The sequence below is a fragment of the Camelus ferus genome, chromosome 10 (assembly GCF_009834535.1).
Source record: "Camelus ferus isolate YT-003-E chromosome 10, BCGSAC_Cfer_1.0, whole genome shotgun sequence".
NCBI classification, from domain to species: domain Eukaryota; kingdom Metazoa; phylum Chordata; class Mammalia; order Artiodactyla; family Camelidae; genus Camelus; species Camelus ferus.
Genome location: NC_045705.1, coordinates 21,083,330 through 21,098,203, shown reverse-complemented (window position 1 = coordinate 21,098,203; position 14,874 = coordinate 21,083,330). Strand labels below are relative to the sequence as shown.

Here is a 14,874-nt window from a genome sequence, read left to right as displayed (position 1 = left end):
CTTCTGCTCCTCTGCACGAGTTCTCAGGAAGATCACAGCAGCCAGTTTGTAGGGAACTGTTGAAAAGAGAGAAATAGCTCAGAGGTCCCCACAGCGTAGGGGCTTGGTCCAAGGTCACAAGAGTGCAGGTGAAGAGTCTAGACACGTACTGCCCTGAAGAGAACCTGGAATTCTAAGGTTCTGCTTCCTCAGCTGCCCAAGGTAAGCCAAGTCTTGGTCACATGCCTGGGGGGACCTAAAGGTCCCTCACCAAAGCCTCCCCTGCACATACCCCAGACACTCCCTGCCACACTGAAGTACCCGCCCTGTGCCCTGACAGTTGCTGCTGGATGCTGGTGCCCACGTGGAGGGCTCGGCAGTGAGTGGCGGCGAGGACAGCTATGCAGAGACACCCCTGCAGCTAGCCTCTGCAGCTGGTAGGTACTCCGCTGCCCTGCCCACGAGGGTCCCCGACTGCCTTCCAGCTCTACCTGCCTCTCCCCGCAGTGTCACCCAGCCTGGCTACGCTGCACACACACAGACCCCTGCGGCAAGCCTTGAAAACCCTCCTTCTGGGCCCCTGGGGGCTCCCCTCACTCCACTGTCTGTTTCCACCATGCCCAGTGCCCCGGCAGGCCCAGCAGAGGGACACAGTGAGTGGTGAGAGCATCCTTGATCCACCTTCTCTTTCAGGGAACTATGAGCTGGTCAGCCTGCTGCTCAGCCGCGGCGCTGATCCCCTCCTCAGCATGCTCGAAGCCAATGGCATGGCCTCCTCCCTCCACGAGGATATGAACTGCTTCAGCCACTCGGCCGCCCATGGTCACAGGTACCCACCTGGGGTCCCTACCCCGTGTGCTGTGGGGGCATGAAACAGGCGCTCAGGGGCCTTGATTCCCCAACAGGGAGTAGAAGACTGAGGCCTGGAGATCTTTCCAGAGGTGGCAGGGAGGCAATGGGGTGGCTGCAGGCAAGCCAGCCAGAAAGAAGATACAGGTCTTAGGCCAGCATGGGGGCCCCAGAGGTTGGAGGCCCAGAGGCGCTGGGTGGTAGATGGCTTAGAGGTCCCATGGCCACTTCCCAGCAGATCTGGGACTGGAGCCTGGGGCTCCTGATGCCCAGGGCAGGCCCTCCTATTTCCCTGTAAGACCGTCTACCCTGCAGCCACCCAGGGCCACCTCAGGACCATGTCCCTTCTCGTGCCCAGGGTGTTTGCTCCAGGGGCTTCCACACCACATATGGCTCCACCACAACGAGGTTCCTGGTAGCTCTGTGGGAGATCATGTCCTGCTCCAAGGGCAGATGGCAGACCTTGCTTTGTGGGGGCCAGGCCTGCCCAGGGGTGTGGTGGGGTGGGGATGATACCAGAACCATTAGGTAGCTCTGCGGCGCAGAGGGAGGCAGAGGTCAGTAAATGGCAGAGAAGGGCAGGTGGGACACCTACTTCCTGTTCCCCAATGCTGTTCTTAAACCCAGACTGTGCCCTTGCTGTGGTCCCCTCCCTAGAAAGCTTCTCCACACCGTCTGTCCCCCTGCCCCACACCCACCCACCTCCACCAGCCTCGCCCTCAAGCACCACCTTGCAGGTCACCGCCTCCAGGCCTCTCTAACCCACCCAGGGCTTGTATTTTCCCCCGTCACGGCCTCTTCACCCCACGCAGTTTGCCCATCTGCTTCCCGCTCTCCCTCGGGAACACGGGATCCTCGGGCTTCACGTGCCAGTGCACACCACAGACTGGGTGCTCCATAAACTCACTGAGCTAACAAAGCTCAGGATGGCCCCAGATCCCTCAAGGGGGTCTCTGCATGGCACAGCCTGGCCTCCATCATGGAGTGGACTGCGGCGGGCAGGGCTGTGGGGAGGAGGCTCCCCTGCCAGGTGACCTGAGGGCCTGCCCTGCTGCAGCCATCCCAGAGCCCCAGGCCATAGATGTGACAACGAGCCTGGGACTTGGAGCCCTGGGTCTGAGTCTGTATTCTGCTCAGCGTGACCTTGAGCGAGATGTATTCATCCCCCGTAAATGGCGAGGTTCCTGGGCTCTCACAGGGTTAAATGCAACCATACATGGGAACGTGCTCCGGCGAGCATCCAGTGTTCTTCACGTCCATATATATGAATGAATTCTGTATTACATGCACTTTCACTTCACTCTTACTAATAAAAGGAAAGGAACAAATGAGTACAAGCATGTCCCGTGTCGCAGACACGTTCATGTGGGTAAAGTTGGCTGCTATAAGGGGAGCTGCTGTGTGTCAAGCTCTGCGTTTGATATCATCACCCTGGCCTCACATTAACTGGGGGAGGATGATGCTGACACCCTGTCCTACAGATGACAAAGCAGTCAGGGCTCAGAGAGGCAGAATAAACTGCCTGAAGTCACACAGCATGGCGGAGCCTGCTTTGCCCCAAAGCCCCAGAGCCTGTTACTTCTCAGCAGTACTTGGATGGCAAAAGGGAGAGGTTCCCTGCAGCCTCCCTGCCTCACCCTGGGGACTGGGGATGGGAGCTGCTGGGAGCCCTGGCCCAGCCTCCCTGGGAGGGGAAGACCATGATCCTTTTGTGCCCACAGAAGCTCCACAGCTGCCCATCCGGGCCACGGGTCGCTGGGAGGCAGCTAGGCGGGCACCATCTATGGTGGGGGCCTCAGGCATCCCCTTTGTCCATCCCTTTTCCTACAGGAATGTCCTGAGGAAGCTCCTGACGCAGCCGCAGCAGGCCAAAGCAGATGTGCTGTCCCTAGAGGAGATCCTGGCTGAGGGCGTGGAGGAAAGCGATACGTCGAGCCAAGGCAGTGGCAGCGAGGGGCCTGTGCGGCTGAGCCGGACGCGCACCAAGGCCTTGCAGGAGGCCATGTACTACAGCGCGGAGCACGGCTACGTGGACATCACCATGGAGCTGCGGGCGCTGGGTGAGGCCCCGCGGCGTGCGAGTACACGCGCACATGCACACACGCTGCACATTCTGCGCCTCCTGAGGCCAGCAGAGGCCCAGGCCCAGAGGGGCAGATAGGCAGGAGGCAGCTGAGCACAGGGTGGGGCTCAGTCCACCCTGTCCTGGTGGCTGATGGCCAGAACAAGAGGCACCCTGAGCCTCAGACTGCCCCCAGCAGGCACACATCTCGAGATGCTCACACCGGCTCCCTGCCCTCAAACCCCCCACCGTTCCTGGTCACAGCCTGGGACGTGTAGCTCTGGGACGAGCTGTAGCACTAGGGGTCAACATTTCTGGTCAGCTCTGTGCTCTCCAGTCCCTAGGCCAGCCTCCTTCCCTCCCTCCTTGGGTCTGCAAGCCTGCAGATCTCTTTCGTCCCAGGACAGATCTGGGTGAGATCCTAGGTGTGCCACGTCCGGTGGTGCTGATAATCCTCCTCTAAGAACGTGATGTCGCGTAAAGCCCAGGGCCCCGTGCCAGCTCACCGTGAGCACTCAGTGCACGATGGTCGAATTGGTAGTCTCAAGCCTCAGTGTTCTTCTCTGTGAAATGGGAATATGACTCCTGTATACACTCAGTAAACCAGAGATGCAAATGCTACCTACGTCATCAAGTCCCCAGGGAATGCCGTTGGTCCTTTTTCTCAATCCACAGTGAGGCTGGGGGGGTGGGGGGAGAAGTAACCTAATTATCAGGAACATTGCTAGTTTTTGTCATGACCTTTACAAAGTAGTTTTAAATTACTCTGTGGCCCCACCAACACACTCCAGGGAGCTGGTAAACAGTAATTACATGGCACTGGATGTACACAAACAGACCAGTGAGCTGGGCATTGGGAAGAGCCCTCCATGATAGGACAGGGTTCATTTCAGGCTTCTAGACAGGCGTGGGGCCCTGCGTCCTCAAGCACCCTGCATATCCTCTGGGCCTCCGAGTCTCCCCGGCCACCCTTGTAATTAATGGGTCCTCTCCTGTAAGTAATTGCAGGGCCCAACAATCAGTGGGGCCAGTGTGGGTGCTGGGATGACACTTGAAGTTTCCCAGACTGAGCTATGGATTTTCAGAGCTTGGGCTCCCCATACTTGGCCTCCCTATACTTGGCCCGGAGCCATTCCTCCACCTCATCTGATGGGAACCTGGGACCCCCTCTGATCTCTCAGGGAGGCCCGCCAGGGTGAACGAAAGCTTTCCTTACCGACACGCAGCAGGCAGGGCGCGGTTGGGGACAGGGCTGCTTCCTGCTCTACAGACATCGGGCTCATGGCAGGAAAGCCTGCCAGGAAGGGGCCGTTGTGGGGTGGGGTTGGTGGTCCCTGCGGGGAGCGCTCTGCCAGGGGGATGACTGCCTGCCCGTCTCCAGGTGTGCCCTGGAAGCTGCACATCTGGATCGAGTCCCTGAGGACGTCCTTCTCCCAGTCCCGGTACTCGGTGGTGCAGAGCCTCCTGCGGGACTTCAGCTCTGTCAAGGAGGAGGAGTACAACGAGGAGCTCGTGACCGAGGGCCTGCAGCTCATGTTCGACATCCTCAAGACCAGCAAGGTGAGTGTCGCCAGGCAGGTCCCTGCCCCAGGCTCAGAGAACCCCAGGTTCTGGAGCTCGGGGCCCCGACCTACCATGAGACGGCCACATTGTCTGATGCAGACAGACACGGGACCTCCACCCCACTCCTGCCATGGAAGGACACAGGCACCCTCACACACGCAGGTGGACGCCCACCCCACACCCAGATGTGCACTGCCTGGCTACAGGGGCTGTGGGTTTGTCTGGGCTGGAGCCTGGCCAACAAAGCAATTTGGGGAATCAGTGTCAAAGGAACAGGCATCCCTTGCCAAGTCAGACCCAGAAGGAACAAAAGGCAGCAGTCCCTCTGATCCTGGCCTGGACTTTGGAAGCTGGCCTGACTATCTGGAGTGGTAAACAGATGGCCAGGGGGTACAGGCGAGCTAACGGCCATTCCCCACCTCTCCCCCACAGAACGACTCGGTCATCCAGCAGCTGGCTGCCATCTTCACGCACTGCTATGGCAGCAGCCCCATCCCCAGCATCCCCGAGCTCCGGAAGACCCTGCCAGCCAGGCTCGGTGAGGCCCTCCCCGCCCGGCCACCTGCACTTTCCAGCTCTTCCTCCCCTCCCTCTTATTCCTCTTTCTGTCCTCCGTCCCCTTTCCAAGTGCCACAGCCCAGGCCTCAGTTTCTCCACTCTTCACCCTATCCCCCCCGGCCCCACCCCCAACATACACTTAAGAAACCTCCAGAGGCGGGCTCTGTGGTCATCCCCTTCTCCTCCCTTCTGGCAGATCCTCACTTTTTGAACAACAAGGAGATGTCGGATGTGACCTTCCTGGTGGAAGGAAAGCTGTTTTATGCACATAAAGTCCTGCTGGTGACGGCTTCAAACAGGTAGGCAGCCCCAGATAACAGTCTCAGCCCACTGGGGGTAGGGCAGCTTTGTCCAGATATGAGGTGACAGACATGCTGGAGAAGAGCCTCTGGCCCCGGGGTTCCACCCTACAGCCTCCGCCCCTCAGAGGGAGCAGGGGATCCCCCGACCTGCCCCACAGCAGGCATGAGGCACATTGACAGAGAGACCATCACCATGGAACCCAGGGTTCTCCAAGTAGAGCTCTAAGGCTGTATTCCTTCTGGTCAGGTTATTGCTTTTGATTATTAGAAACATAAATGTTCTGGTAAAGAAGGTCAGTTTCCTGGCCACAGGCATCTCGGTGACTTACCTGGGGGGGCAGCAGGGACAGAACAGGGCTCAGCCCAGCTGTCAGCCCAGGATGATGTAAAACGTCTCTTGCCAAGAATTATTTGAGAGCATGGCAGTAATTTTTCAAATGCTTCCATCTCCTGGTGACGGTCAGGTGATGGATGGTGTGATTGCCACACAGCAATGGAGTAAAAGTCATGTTCAAGACCTGCCTTGTCTCATCTCCTTTGCTCTAGGTTCAAGACACTGATGACCAATAAATCAGAACATGATGGTGACAACGGCAAAACCATTGAGATCAGCGACATGAAGTACCACATTTTTCAGGTGCGTGGACCGTGGGGTGCTGTACTCCTCGAGGGGTGCCCCTCCCCCAGAAGCCCCACCCTGCCTGGCTGGTCTGCCTGGGTGGGTGGGGGCAGGGCAGGGGTGAGAAGTTGTGGTCTTCCACTCCATCCCCAATGCCTTCTGTGTTTTGCTGAATCAGTGGTCAGGTTGGAGCATCTAGGTTTTTCCCAGGCCAAGGTAGCCATTCTGTTGTGGGTTTGTAGCTTCAGGGCTTTTCTCATGGGCCCTGAGCCCTAATCGCTGGATGAGGGGTCTGGGCAGATTGACAGATGTGTGATTGTCAGATACTACACCCGCAGCGTGAGCCCTGGTTCCCCAGAGTACAGGCATTGCCTGAGTGCCTGATGGAAATTCGGAACCTCGGGCCCCACCCCAGATCCTCCGCATTTTAGCAGGACCCTGGGGAATGGGAGGTGATGGGTGCACGCGCTGGGGTAAGCCACATCCCTCCTCCCGAGCATCAAGGGAAAAAAACTACGGTGAGCCCATCCTGGTTGTGGAAGATCAAGGTCAGGGCTTTAGAGGTGATCAGAGGTCGTGTGATGGCACCTCCACAGGCTGGGTGCCAGCAGTGGCAGGTGAGGTCTGGAGGAGGTGGTGGCTGGGATCCCAGCTGAGTCCCCATGGGGAGCTCCTTTCTGGAAAGTGGTCTCCAGGCTGCAGAGATGACCCTTAGGAGCTGAGACTGAGGCCAAGAGGCAGTTAGTGTGTGGGTCCAGGACCTCATCTTGCACAGGAAAGGCTTGTTACCTAATGGGTGAGATCAGAGCCTCACAGAAGCACGAGGAGCCACCACCTAAAAGGGTTTTGTCCCCCTCTCATGTTCCCTTTAGTCACTTGTTAAGCATGTAATCACTTACGGGTACTGTGGAGACGGCAGTAAACAGGACAGGGACCCTGCCCTCCAGGAGACAGGATTGTGAATTCGTGTTATGGGTGTGGTGGTGGAGATACTGGGAGTGCAGGAAGAGGGCATCTAACTCAAAGCTGCAGAGGAGGAGGCTTCCTGGAGGACGAGGGCAGGTAGCCAGGTGTCGGAGCTCTGGGTGGAGGGAGCTGTGCACACAAGGCCCAGAAGCCAGAGACCATGACCTGTTCAGGAGACGCCTTCTGGTCTAGTCCTGGCAGACCTCAGAACAGCCAGGAACTGCAGCGTGAAGGGCTTGAACTTTAACCCAAAGACCACTGAAAGCTACTAAAAGGTCACCATCCTCACTAACACTTAGCCAGGCAAGATTCCAAGCCTCTGTTCATCAGTTAAGCTTCACAGTATCGTCCTGGGAGGTGCACATGTATCATTATTCCCTCTTGGTAGGTGAGGAGTCCCAGGCGCAGAGAAGTTGAGTAACTTGTCCAAGGTCACACAACTAGGAAGTGTAGAGCCAGGATTCAATCTTAGGATGTGTGGAACGGTCACGTTTGCACTTACATAGCTCACACTTGAGGGCGAGGAAGGGGTTGGGGGGCATTACTGCAGGAAGGGGACCAGCTAGGAGGCTGTTGAGAAATCCAGCTGAGTGCCGATGGCCACCAGGTAGTGGCAGTTGGACGCAAGGAGGTGGATGAGGGGAGAATGGATGGGACTCGGTGACGGACAAGGAGGCGGAAGTGAGGCCCAGGGTCCGGCACAGGCTGTCTCCCCTTCCTCCTTTTCCCATCCCTTGATCCAAAGTTACTGGGAAGGGGAGCAGCTCTAGATAGTTGCTTGGTTAAGAAGCCCAAAGTCAGGTGATTCAGAGCACGAGGTGGGGTCACAATCAGACACCGAGTCTGGGGTTGGGCAGGAATGAGGGGCAAGGGCTATGACCCACGTCCTGCTAGGGGCTGCCAGGCTGTGGGAAATTTACCCGCCTCCGCCTGTCAGCAGCCCAGCTCCCTCCATTAGGCTCCAAGGGAGCAAATCTGGTCTGACTTCTGTGAACTCGAATGCATTCAAGTGACCTCAGGGAGCTCTTACACGCCACAGATAACTGGGTCTTGCCAAAACCAGCACCCAAAATGGGAGGCCGCTTTCTAGGCCAGGAAGCTGCAGGCTGTCACCTGTCTCCCAGCCCACACCCCGGGGTCCCCTTCTTGCCCCTGATGGTCCAGGGCCATCCTGCTGATGCTGTGCCCAGCACCGACTCAGCACCCAGCATGGGGGATGGCAGGGGAAGCCAGGCATGGGCCCACCCAAGGCACCTACCACCTGGCGTGGAGGGACACACGAACATAAGATTGCCATGTGAGCTCCAGCAGGGGCTGCAGAAGGCCTGTGGGGGAGAGACTGATGACTCCGGGACCAGCCTTGTTCCTGGATGAGGCTGGCAGGCCCTCTCCCTGCTCTTCTTCCCCCAGGGTTGGGCTCCTTCCCCTAGACCCTCTGGTGCCTCTTCCAGCCTGGGGGCCAGTCCTAACAGAGCCTGACTGTGCCGGCTGGAGCCGTGTTTACTTACACACTTGCCAGCTCCTTGCTGGGGCTGTTTCCTCAGCCAACCAGGGAGAATTATTTTTCTTTTTCCAACTGGGAACCTCTCCAATCTCCAGCATCACGGCAGAGCGTGTAGCTTAGACCTCAGTAGAACTAAGTGTACCCCGCCTCCCCCGGGCCACCTCGTGTGATGTCCCAGGGCCTTCTGCCCCCGAGGACCCTGAGGGGTCTGGCCGGTCAGCGAGGTGACCTCTGGAGCAGACCCCTGCCCCAGCTCTGCACTTTCTTCCCAAGGGAGCAAATCCAAGAGGAAGCTGGGCTGTGGCTTTCGCCTCGCACAGATGGGGACTTCGGGACTTCGGGCCAGTTAGACAGGCGCCCCCTTCAAACCCCACCTTCTTCCCTCCCTCCCAGCCCCATGTTTAGAATTTTGGTAAAAGGAGAAATGAGCAAGATGGTGCCTGATGTGTGGAAGGGCTCTGCGGAGGGGGTCAGCCCCCCTTCCAGAACTCAGTTTCCCCAGCTGTGAGCAGCACCTTCCCTCCTGGGCTCCCAGGACTGTGATGAGCATGGAGGTGAAACCATTCTGTGGAAGGAAGCTTGCCACACACATTCCAGGGGAAACACAGTTTGCGGGGAGCTGGCGGATCTGCCCACAACGTCAGCACTTGAGGGCCGGGAGCGGCTGGAGCGCGCCCTGCAGGGCTGGTTGAGGACCTCAGTGCTGTGGGTCCATCTGGTGGTCATGCGGGCCTCTTCTCCCTGCAGCTGATGATGCAGTATCTGTACTACGGAGGAACAGAATCCATGGACATCCCCACCAGTGACATCCTGGAGGTGAGGGTCTGCTCGGCCCCCAGCTGCCCACAACTCCCCACATCTCCCTGCAGCCCCCATTCCTCCGTGCCTGTGTGTCTCCAGCCTGAGATGTCAGCCAGGTCTCAACCCCACTCTCAGAAATGCAGCATTTAGAAAGAGGAGGAGGGAAGGAAGGTGGCCTCCGTGAGGACTTCCTGGTTCCCTCTGGTCCTTTCTCTTCATGTGCCAGGAAGGGCCCTTTGGAGAGCGTGGGAAATTGTGCACCTACCACACCTGGCCTCCTAGGCAACCCCACTGGGGTTAGAAAGGGCCGCCCCAGTGGGGATGGAAGGCACAGGAGGAGCAGAAGGCAGCTGGCCACTGCTCACCAGGTCACTTCTTAGAGAAGGGACCTGCTGCTGGCCAGGCCCCTGGTTAGCAGGTCATGTAGATGAGCATGTAGCTTATGGTTGAAGGCCTCCTGGTGTCAAACCTCAGTCTTTCACCCCTCTTGTGCCTCCCAGAGTGCCCCAGCAAATACGTAGACAGCCTAGAGCAAAAATAAGTCCAGGCCATCAGACTTGACCAGTGGAGGGGCAGCAGGGCCCACAGCAGGAAGCAGCTCTCTGTCCCATGATGCCTGGGCCCTGCCTGGCTGTTGATACCCACAGTCTCCTTTGCCTGCCTCCAGCTGCTGTCAGCTGCCAGCCTGTTCCAACTGGACGCCTTGCAGCGCCACTGCGAGATCCTCTGCTCCCAGACCCTGAGCGTGGAGAGCGCCGTGAACACCTACAAGTATGCCAAGGTGAGGACCCCAGCTGCCCACCGGCCGCGTCCCGCCACGCACTTTGCTCCGCTGTGGCCTGGCAGTGTAAGGAGCTGAGGGAGGGTTAGTAACTCCCTCTGGAGCTTGGGGTCATTGCCGCCCAGCGGGGCAGCTTTGAGCCGGGTGGATCCCAGGTCACATTCTCGCTGGGCCGTGCCAGGCTGTGACACCTGGGGCCCAGAGCTGAGCCTCTCCGAGTCAAATCAGTTCTACAGGAACTCCTTGCTTTTTTCCACTTGGTCTTCTCCCATCTCAGCAAATGCCATGGTCATCTGTTCAGTTGCTCAGATTCAAAACTTAGGATTCATATTTGATCTTTTAAAAAATTCTCCCACATCTGCACTTAACCAAGATAGCAGCAGCCCCTCCACTTCCCCATCCCCACCGTCCCCACTGTCCCCTCCTGGTGACTGTGTTGGCCAGGCCTCCCCATGTCCTGGATCCCACCCTGCAATCCACAAGGCTCTTTGAAGAGTGTAAAGACCATGTCACTCCCCTACTTATGCCCAGCAAAGGTTTTCCACTGCTTGCACACTAAAGAAAATCCAACCCTTATCACCCGTTACAAGGCCCCTGGGACGCTGCCCACATCTCCCTTCCAATGCCTCCCTTCCCCTTCACCCAGCCACGCAGCCCATGTTTCTTTCTCAGCTCATTCCCACCCCAGGATTCTTGTGATCATCGTCCCCTCCTCTGGTAAAGCTCCTTCCAAGTCGCACTGATTTCCCCAGGCCTCCCCCAAGTCACATGCCTCTCTGCCCCCTCACCCACTCTTACTCCCTCACAGCACTGACCACTGTTGGCGGTCGCCTGGCTGGTTCCTTGGTTTCTCCGTCTCCCCGAACTAGAACATCAGCTCTCAGAGAACACTGCAGAGACCTCGGCCTCGGGACCTGGTGCCCAGTGCTTGGCCCACTTGATACTTGTTGAACTAAAATAGTTACTGAGCATCTGCCACGTGAACACTCGTGTGCTGGGCCCGCTGCTGGACATCCCACAGGGACAATCCCTGCCCTTAGCAAGGGAGCTTCCAGTCCAGTGGCGATAGCTGGCATTCAACAAAACGTCAACAGTGGGACGTGGATCAAGAACAAGATTTCAGGGACGTTCCTGGTAGCACAGCTGGGATTTGAACCCAGATTAGTCTAACCCCAGGGAGATGTCTATGGAAGGAATTCAGACAAGGGGGAGGTCGCCCCAAGACGCAGAGACAGGGCATGTTTCCTCCGGGCCGAGGCTCAAAGCTGGGCCTTGGCCCATGGGTACTGAGGCTGTGGGCCTCACCTGCTCTCCCTGCCCCACAGATCCACAACGCCCCCGAGCTGGCCCTGTTCTGCGAAGGCTTCTTCCTCAAGCACATGAAGGCCCTGCTCGAGCAGGACTCTTTCCGGCAGCTCATCTATGGCCGCAGCAGCAAAGTGCAGGGCCTCGACCCCCTGCACGACCTGCAGAGCACCCTGGCCGAGCGCGTGCACTCTCTCTACGTCACCTCCCGGGTGTGAGGTGGGGGGGTGGCTGGTCAGTGGACCCAGCCTGCTCTGGGCCGGGTTGTCTCTAGGCATCCTAGCATGTGGGAAAGGCTGGGAGCAACTGCTTCCCGGGTGTCCGGACCAGCATGTAGCCAGAGCCTGTGAGCTTGCTGGGGCCCTGCTGGGCAGAGGCTGGTTCTAGGCCCTCCTGGAGCCAGACTTGGGGAGGCAGATGTGCCCCAAGCCCACCTGTCACTGGGAAACCCCAGAGCTAACCATTTGCTCAGTGATAGGCTAACGGCAGATGTGGCTGAAAGGTGGCCCTTCCCTCCCCACTCCTCGCTTGCACCTTGAGGGCTGCCGTGTACTCACCCTTGTGTGCCCGTTCGCCCCTCCTGGAGGTCACCTCTGCTCCACAGAGCTTCTGATTGTATCCTCCAGGCTCTAACCCCCACCCACTCCGGGCCTCAGTCAGCTGAGGCCGTCCTAAGTGGGGCTCTTAGGGATGTGGGCATCCTTATGAATGTATAGAATGTATGCTGTCTGGGCCTCGGGCCATTTCAGTCAAAAGCTGGTATTTTTCCTCAGTGTCACAACAGACCAAACCCTGAACTTACTCCAGGCCGTGCCTTTGGAAGACTTGATAGGGGCCTCCGGGGGCCTCAGGCTTCTACACACAGGGTCACTTTGAGTCCATTTTCTTGGTGTCCAGGCCTGCGGACACCGCCAACCTGCACAATTAGTGGTAGAAGGCAGTTAGTACCCACCCCCAACGCCATCAGAGCTCTCAGTCTGAGCCAAGAGTGGCGCGGGGTACAGTGGGGGAGCCTGGGGGGCCTCAGCTTTGGTTGTTGCTGCTGTTTTCAGGGCCCAAGTAAAGGGGTGGGCTCTAAAATCCCAAGCCTAGATTTAGGCTGCCTCTGTGGACTGAGGAAGCGGAGCCCTAAACATCCCCCTGGTCTAGTCTCTCCAGTGGAAGATGCTTTAATTTGGTTTGGAGAGAGGGGCACACTCTTCCCCTTGGGAACTGTGGGCCTTGGGGATTTGAAGGATGGGCATGGGTGGGAGGGAAGGACTGGGAGAAGAGGCCCTTCTACTTCCTCCCCACTCGCTGCCCTGGACCCCTGTAGACTCTGGACTCTCCCAGGATGGAGAGCAGCATCGGGCCTGGACACTTGTATTTATGGACCAGACCCTCTGGACAGCTTGCGCCAGATGTAGCCTTCAGCTGTACCTTAAACTATTTATTCACCAGAAGCCCTGGGCAATCCAGGAGTCACTCTGGTCATCTTGAAAATCCCCCGGAGGCTTGCAAGCCTGGAAAATATTTTTGACTAGCTGCTTAAGCTGGATGTACAAAGGAATAGGCTGTTATTTTATTGCTGTAATATTGTATGATACTGTAACTATACATTAATGTTGTCACATTGTAAATGTACCATGGTTTTATTAACAATAAACACTCGTTAACAATGACCTTGGCCTCATGGCTCCTGGTAGAGTAGAGGGTTACTCAAAGTTCAGAGTTAGGGAGGAGCCCATTTAGGACCAGGAAGAGAACCCAGAGCTATTCCCTGGTTACTTAAGACACCACTATCTCAGAGGGAAGAAACTTCTGCTGGAAGTTGGGCTGTGCCCACTCACCACCCACTGCCCCGCCTCACCCAGGACCTCAGGCTGGGTCCAACCTGTGCTGGGCCTGAGTTTTCCTCTTCTGATGTGAAGTAGTTCCCATTTGTTAAGCACTTCCCTGCCCCTGAGCTGGACTGGAAGGACTGGAGTCCAGTGACCAGAATAAGCCCGCCATCAGGGGCTTTCCTGATCTTCCGTGAGCCCGGCCCCCATGGCCCTGACATGAGAGCTGTGCTTAGGGTTTTCTGAATAGTTGTTTGCAAATCCTCACACAGTCCAAACCTGTGTGGCCCAGCGAGGGGGAAAGGGGCGCTGATGAGGGCCACCTATCCCTTGGTGGCTCTTGCTTGCAGGCCGTGCTTAGCCTGAGCTGGCTGTGCCACCTGGTAATGGAGGGAGGACTGTGGGCCTGTGACTCAGGCCCAAGGGTTTTCTGGAATCCTTTGCACTTTATTTTAGGTGCAGACTCCAAGCAGACATCAAGGTGTGGTTTTTTTGTTTCCTGCCTGAGACAGGAAGATAAATTCCTAAGGTCACTGAGAACACTGACTGGAGTAGCTGTGGTTCAGTGACCGACAGGCCAGGACTCAGGAGCTGGGGGACAACATGAAGACCTCACAGGGTCTGTCCAGGGAAATTGCATGTTGCAGCTTTGGTGGGTGGGGCCCAGGCGGGCAGGCTGAGGCTCAGCCTGGGGCCCTGGCAACTGAATGGAGCGGGCCAGACATGAACCTACGGCGCCCTCTGGGGGCCGCAGAGAGACACGCCCCTTGGCACCATCCTTCTGGGCAGAGGCCTTGTATTGTCCCTCCCCAGCACTGGCCATCTGCTGTGGCTACCCTTTAGGGGGTCTATGTCCACCTTGTCAAGTTCCCCCACCCCTACAGGACATGCCTCAGTCAAGTGCACAGCCTAAGGGGCAAGATCTAGTCACTAGCTGGCTCCAGGTGGGAGCTCAGCCGTGCTTTCTGCCGGGCAGATGTAAAAGAAGGTGCTATAAGGGAAGGACAGGACCCCTCTGAGCCCATGTGTAACAGGACATACTCTAAAGCAAGCAAGCACTTAAATAATTAGAAAAAAGAAATCAGACATTCTCCCCAGGGGCCAGGAGGACCAGAGTGGAAATGAGGGTGTTTTGTCACCTTACCTTGCCCCTTTGCCCCTGGCAGCCGAGCCCTGTCCTCAGGCCACTGCTCTGGAGCTCCGAGGCAGTCCTCCTCCCGCTGCCTGCTTCAGGCGGGTCGCAGCCAAAGGCAGGCTGGGGAGAGGCTCGTGAACTTCTCAGCAGGAGTCTCTGGGAAACAAGGGGGATGCCGTTCTACTCCAGCTGCTCAGCAGGCAGTGATAAGCTGGGGTAACTGGGCTGCAACCTCCAAAGGAAACCCCTCCAGACAGGGGGAGTCCGAGTCTGGCCAGGCCACCAAGGCTAATGCAAAGTCTGCCTCCCCCCCACGGTGTCTGGTTCCCTGCTTTTCTCCTCCAGGAACTCCCCTTTCCTTTCTGCTCCTGCTGGCTGCAGCCAGATGCAGGGATTATCAGTTTTCTCCTCGGCAGACCACTGGAAGCACCGCAAGAAAGCCTCAGCATCTCCCTTCCCTGCCGCCCCCACCCCTTTGCAGAATCCACACCATCTTTCAATGTTCACCAGTTGTTCATGGAATCGAGGGCAGCCCCTGCTCCCAGGTCTGAAGCCTGAACCGCCTATTCAGGCCCAGGGGATGCCAGCCCTGCCCCCTCCTCCAGGCCTCAGATAATGAGTACGTTTTTC

The 14,874-nt window shown here is 57.6% G+C and overlaps 1 protein-coding gene across 1 annotated transcript in view; it reads left to right on the top strand.

Annotated features, from left to right (window-relative positions):
* The window catches only part of ABTB2 (ankyrin repeat and BTB domain containing 2), a 173,353-nt gene extending 160,403 nt beyond the window's left edge, over positions 1-12,950 (top strand). The window contains exons 8-17 of the mRNA XM_032488441.1: positions 320-416; positions 673-808; positions 2,659-2,888; positions 4,272-4,450; positions 4,886-4,991; positions 5,208-5,310; positions 5,860-5,950; positions 9,150-9,218; positions 9,871-9,984; positions 11,310-12,950. Coding sequence (XP_032344332.1) covers positions 320-416; positions 673-808; positions 2,659-2,888; positions 4,272-4,450; positions 4,886-4,991; positions 5,208-5,310; positions 5,860-5,950; positions 9,150-9,218; positions 9,871-9,984; positions 11,310-11,507 — 1,323 coding nt within the window. The 3' untranslated portion in view covers positions 11,508-12,950. The remainder of the gene's footprint in view (positions 1-319; positions 417-672; positions 809-2,658; positions 2,889-4,271; positions 4,451-4,885; positions 4,992-5,207; positions 5,311-5,859; positions 5,951-9,149; positions 9,219-9,870; positions 9,985-11,309) is intronic.
* Positions 12,951-14,874: the final 1,924 nt, after the last annotated feature.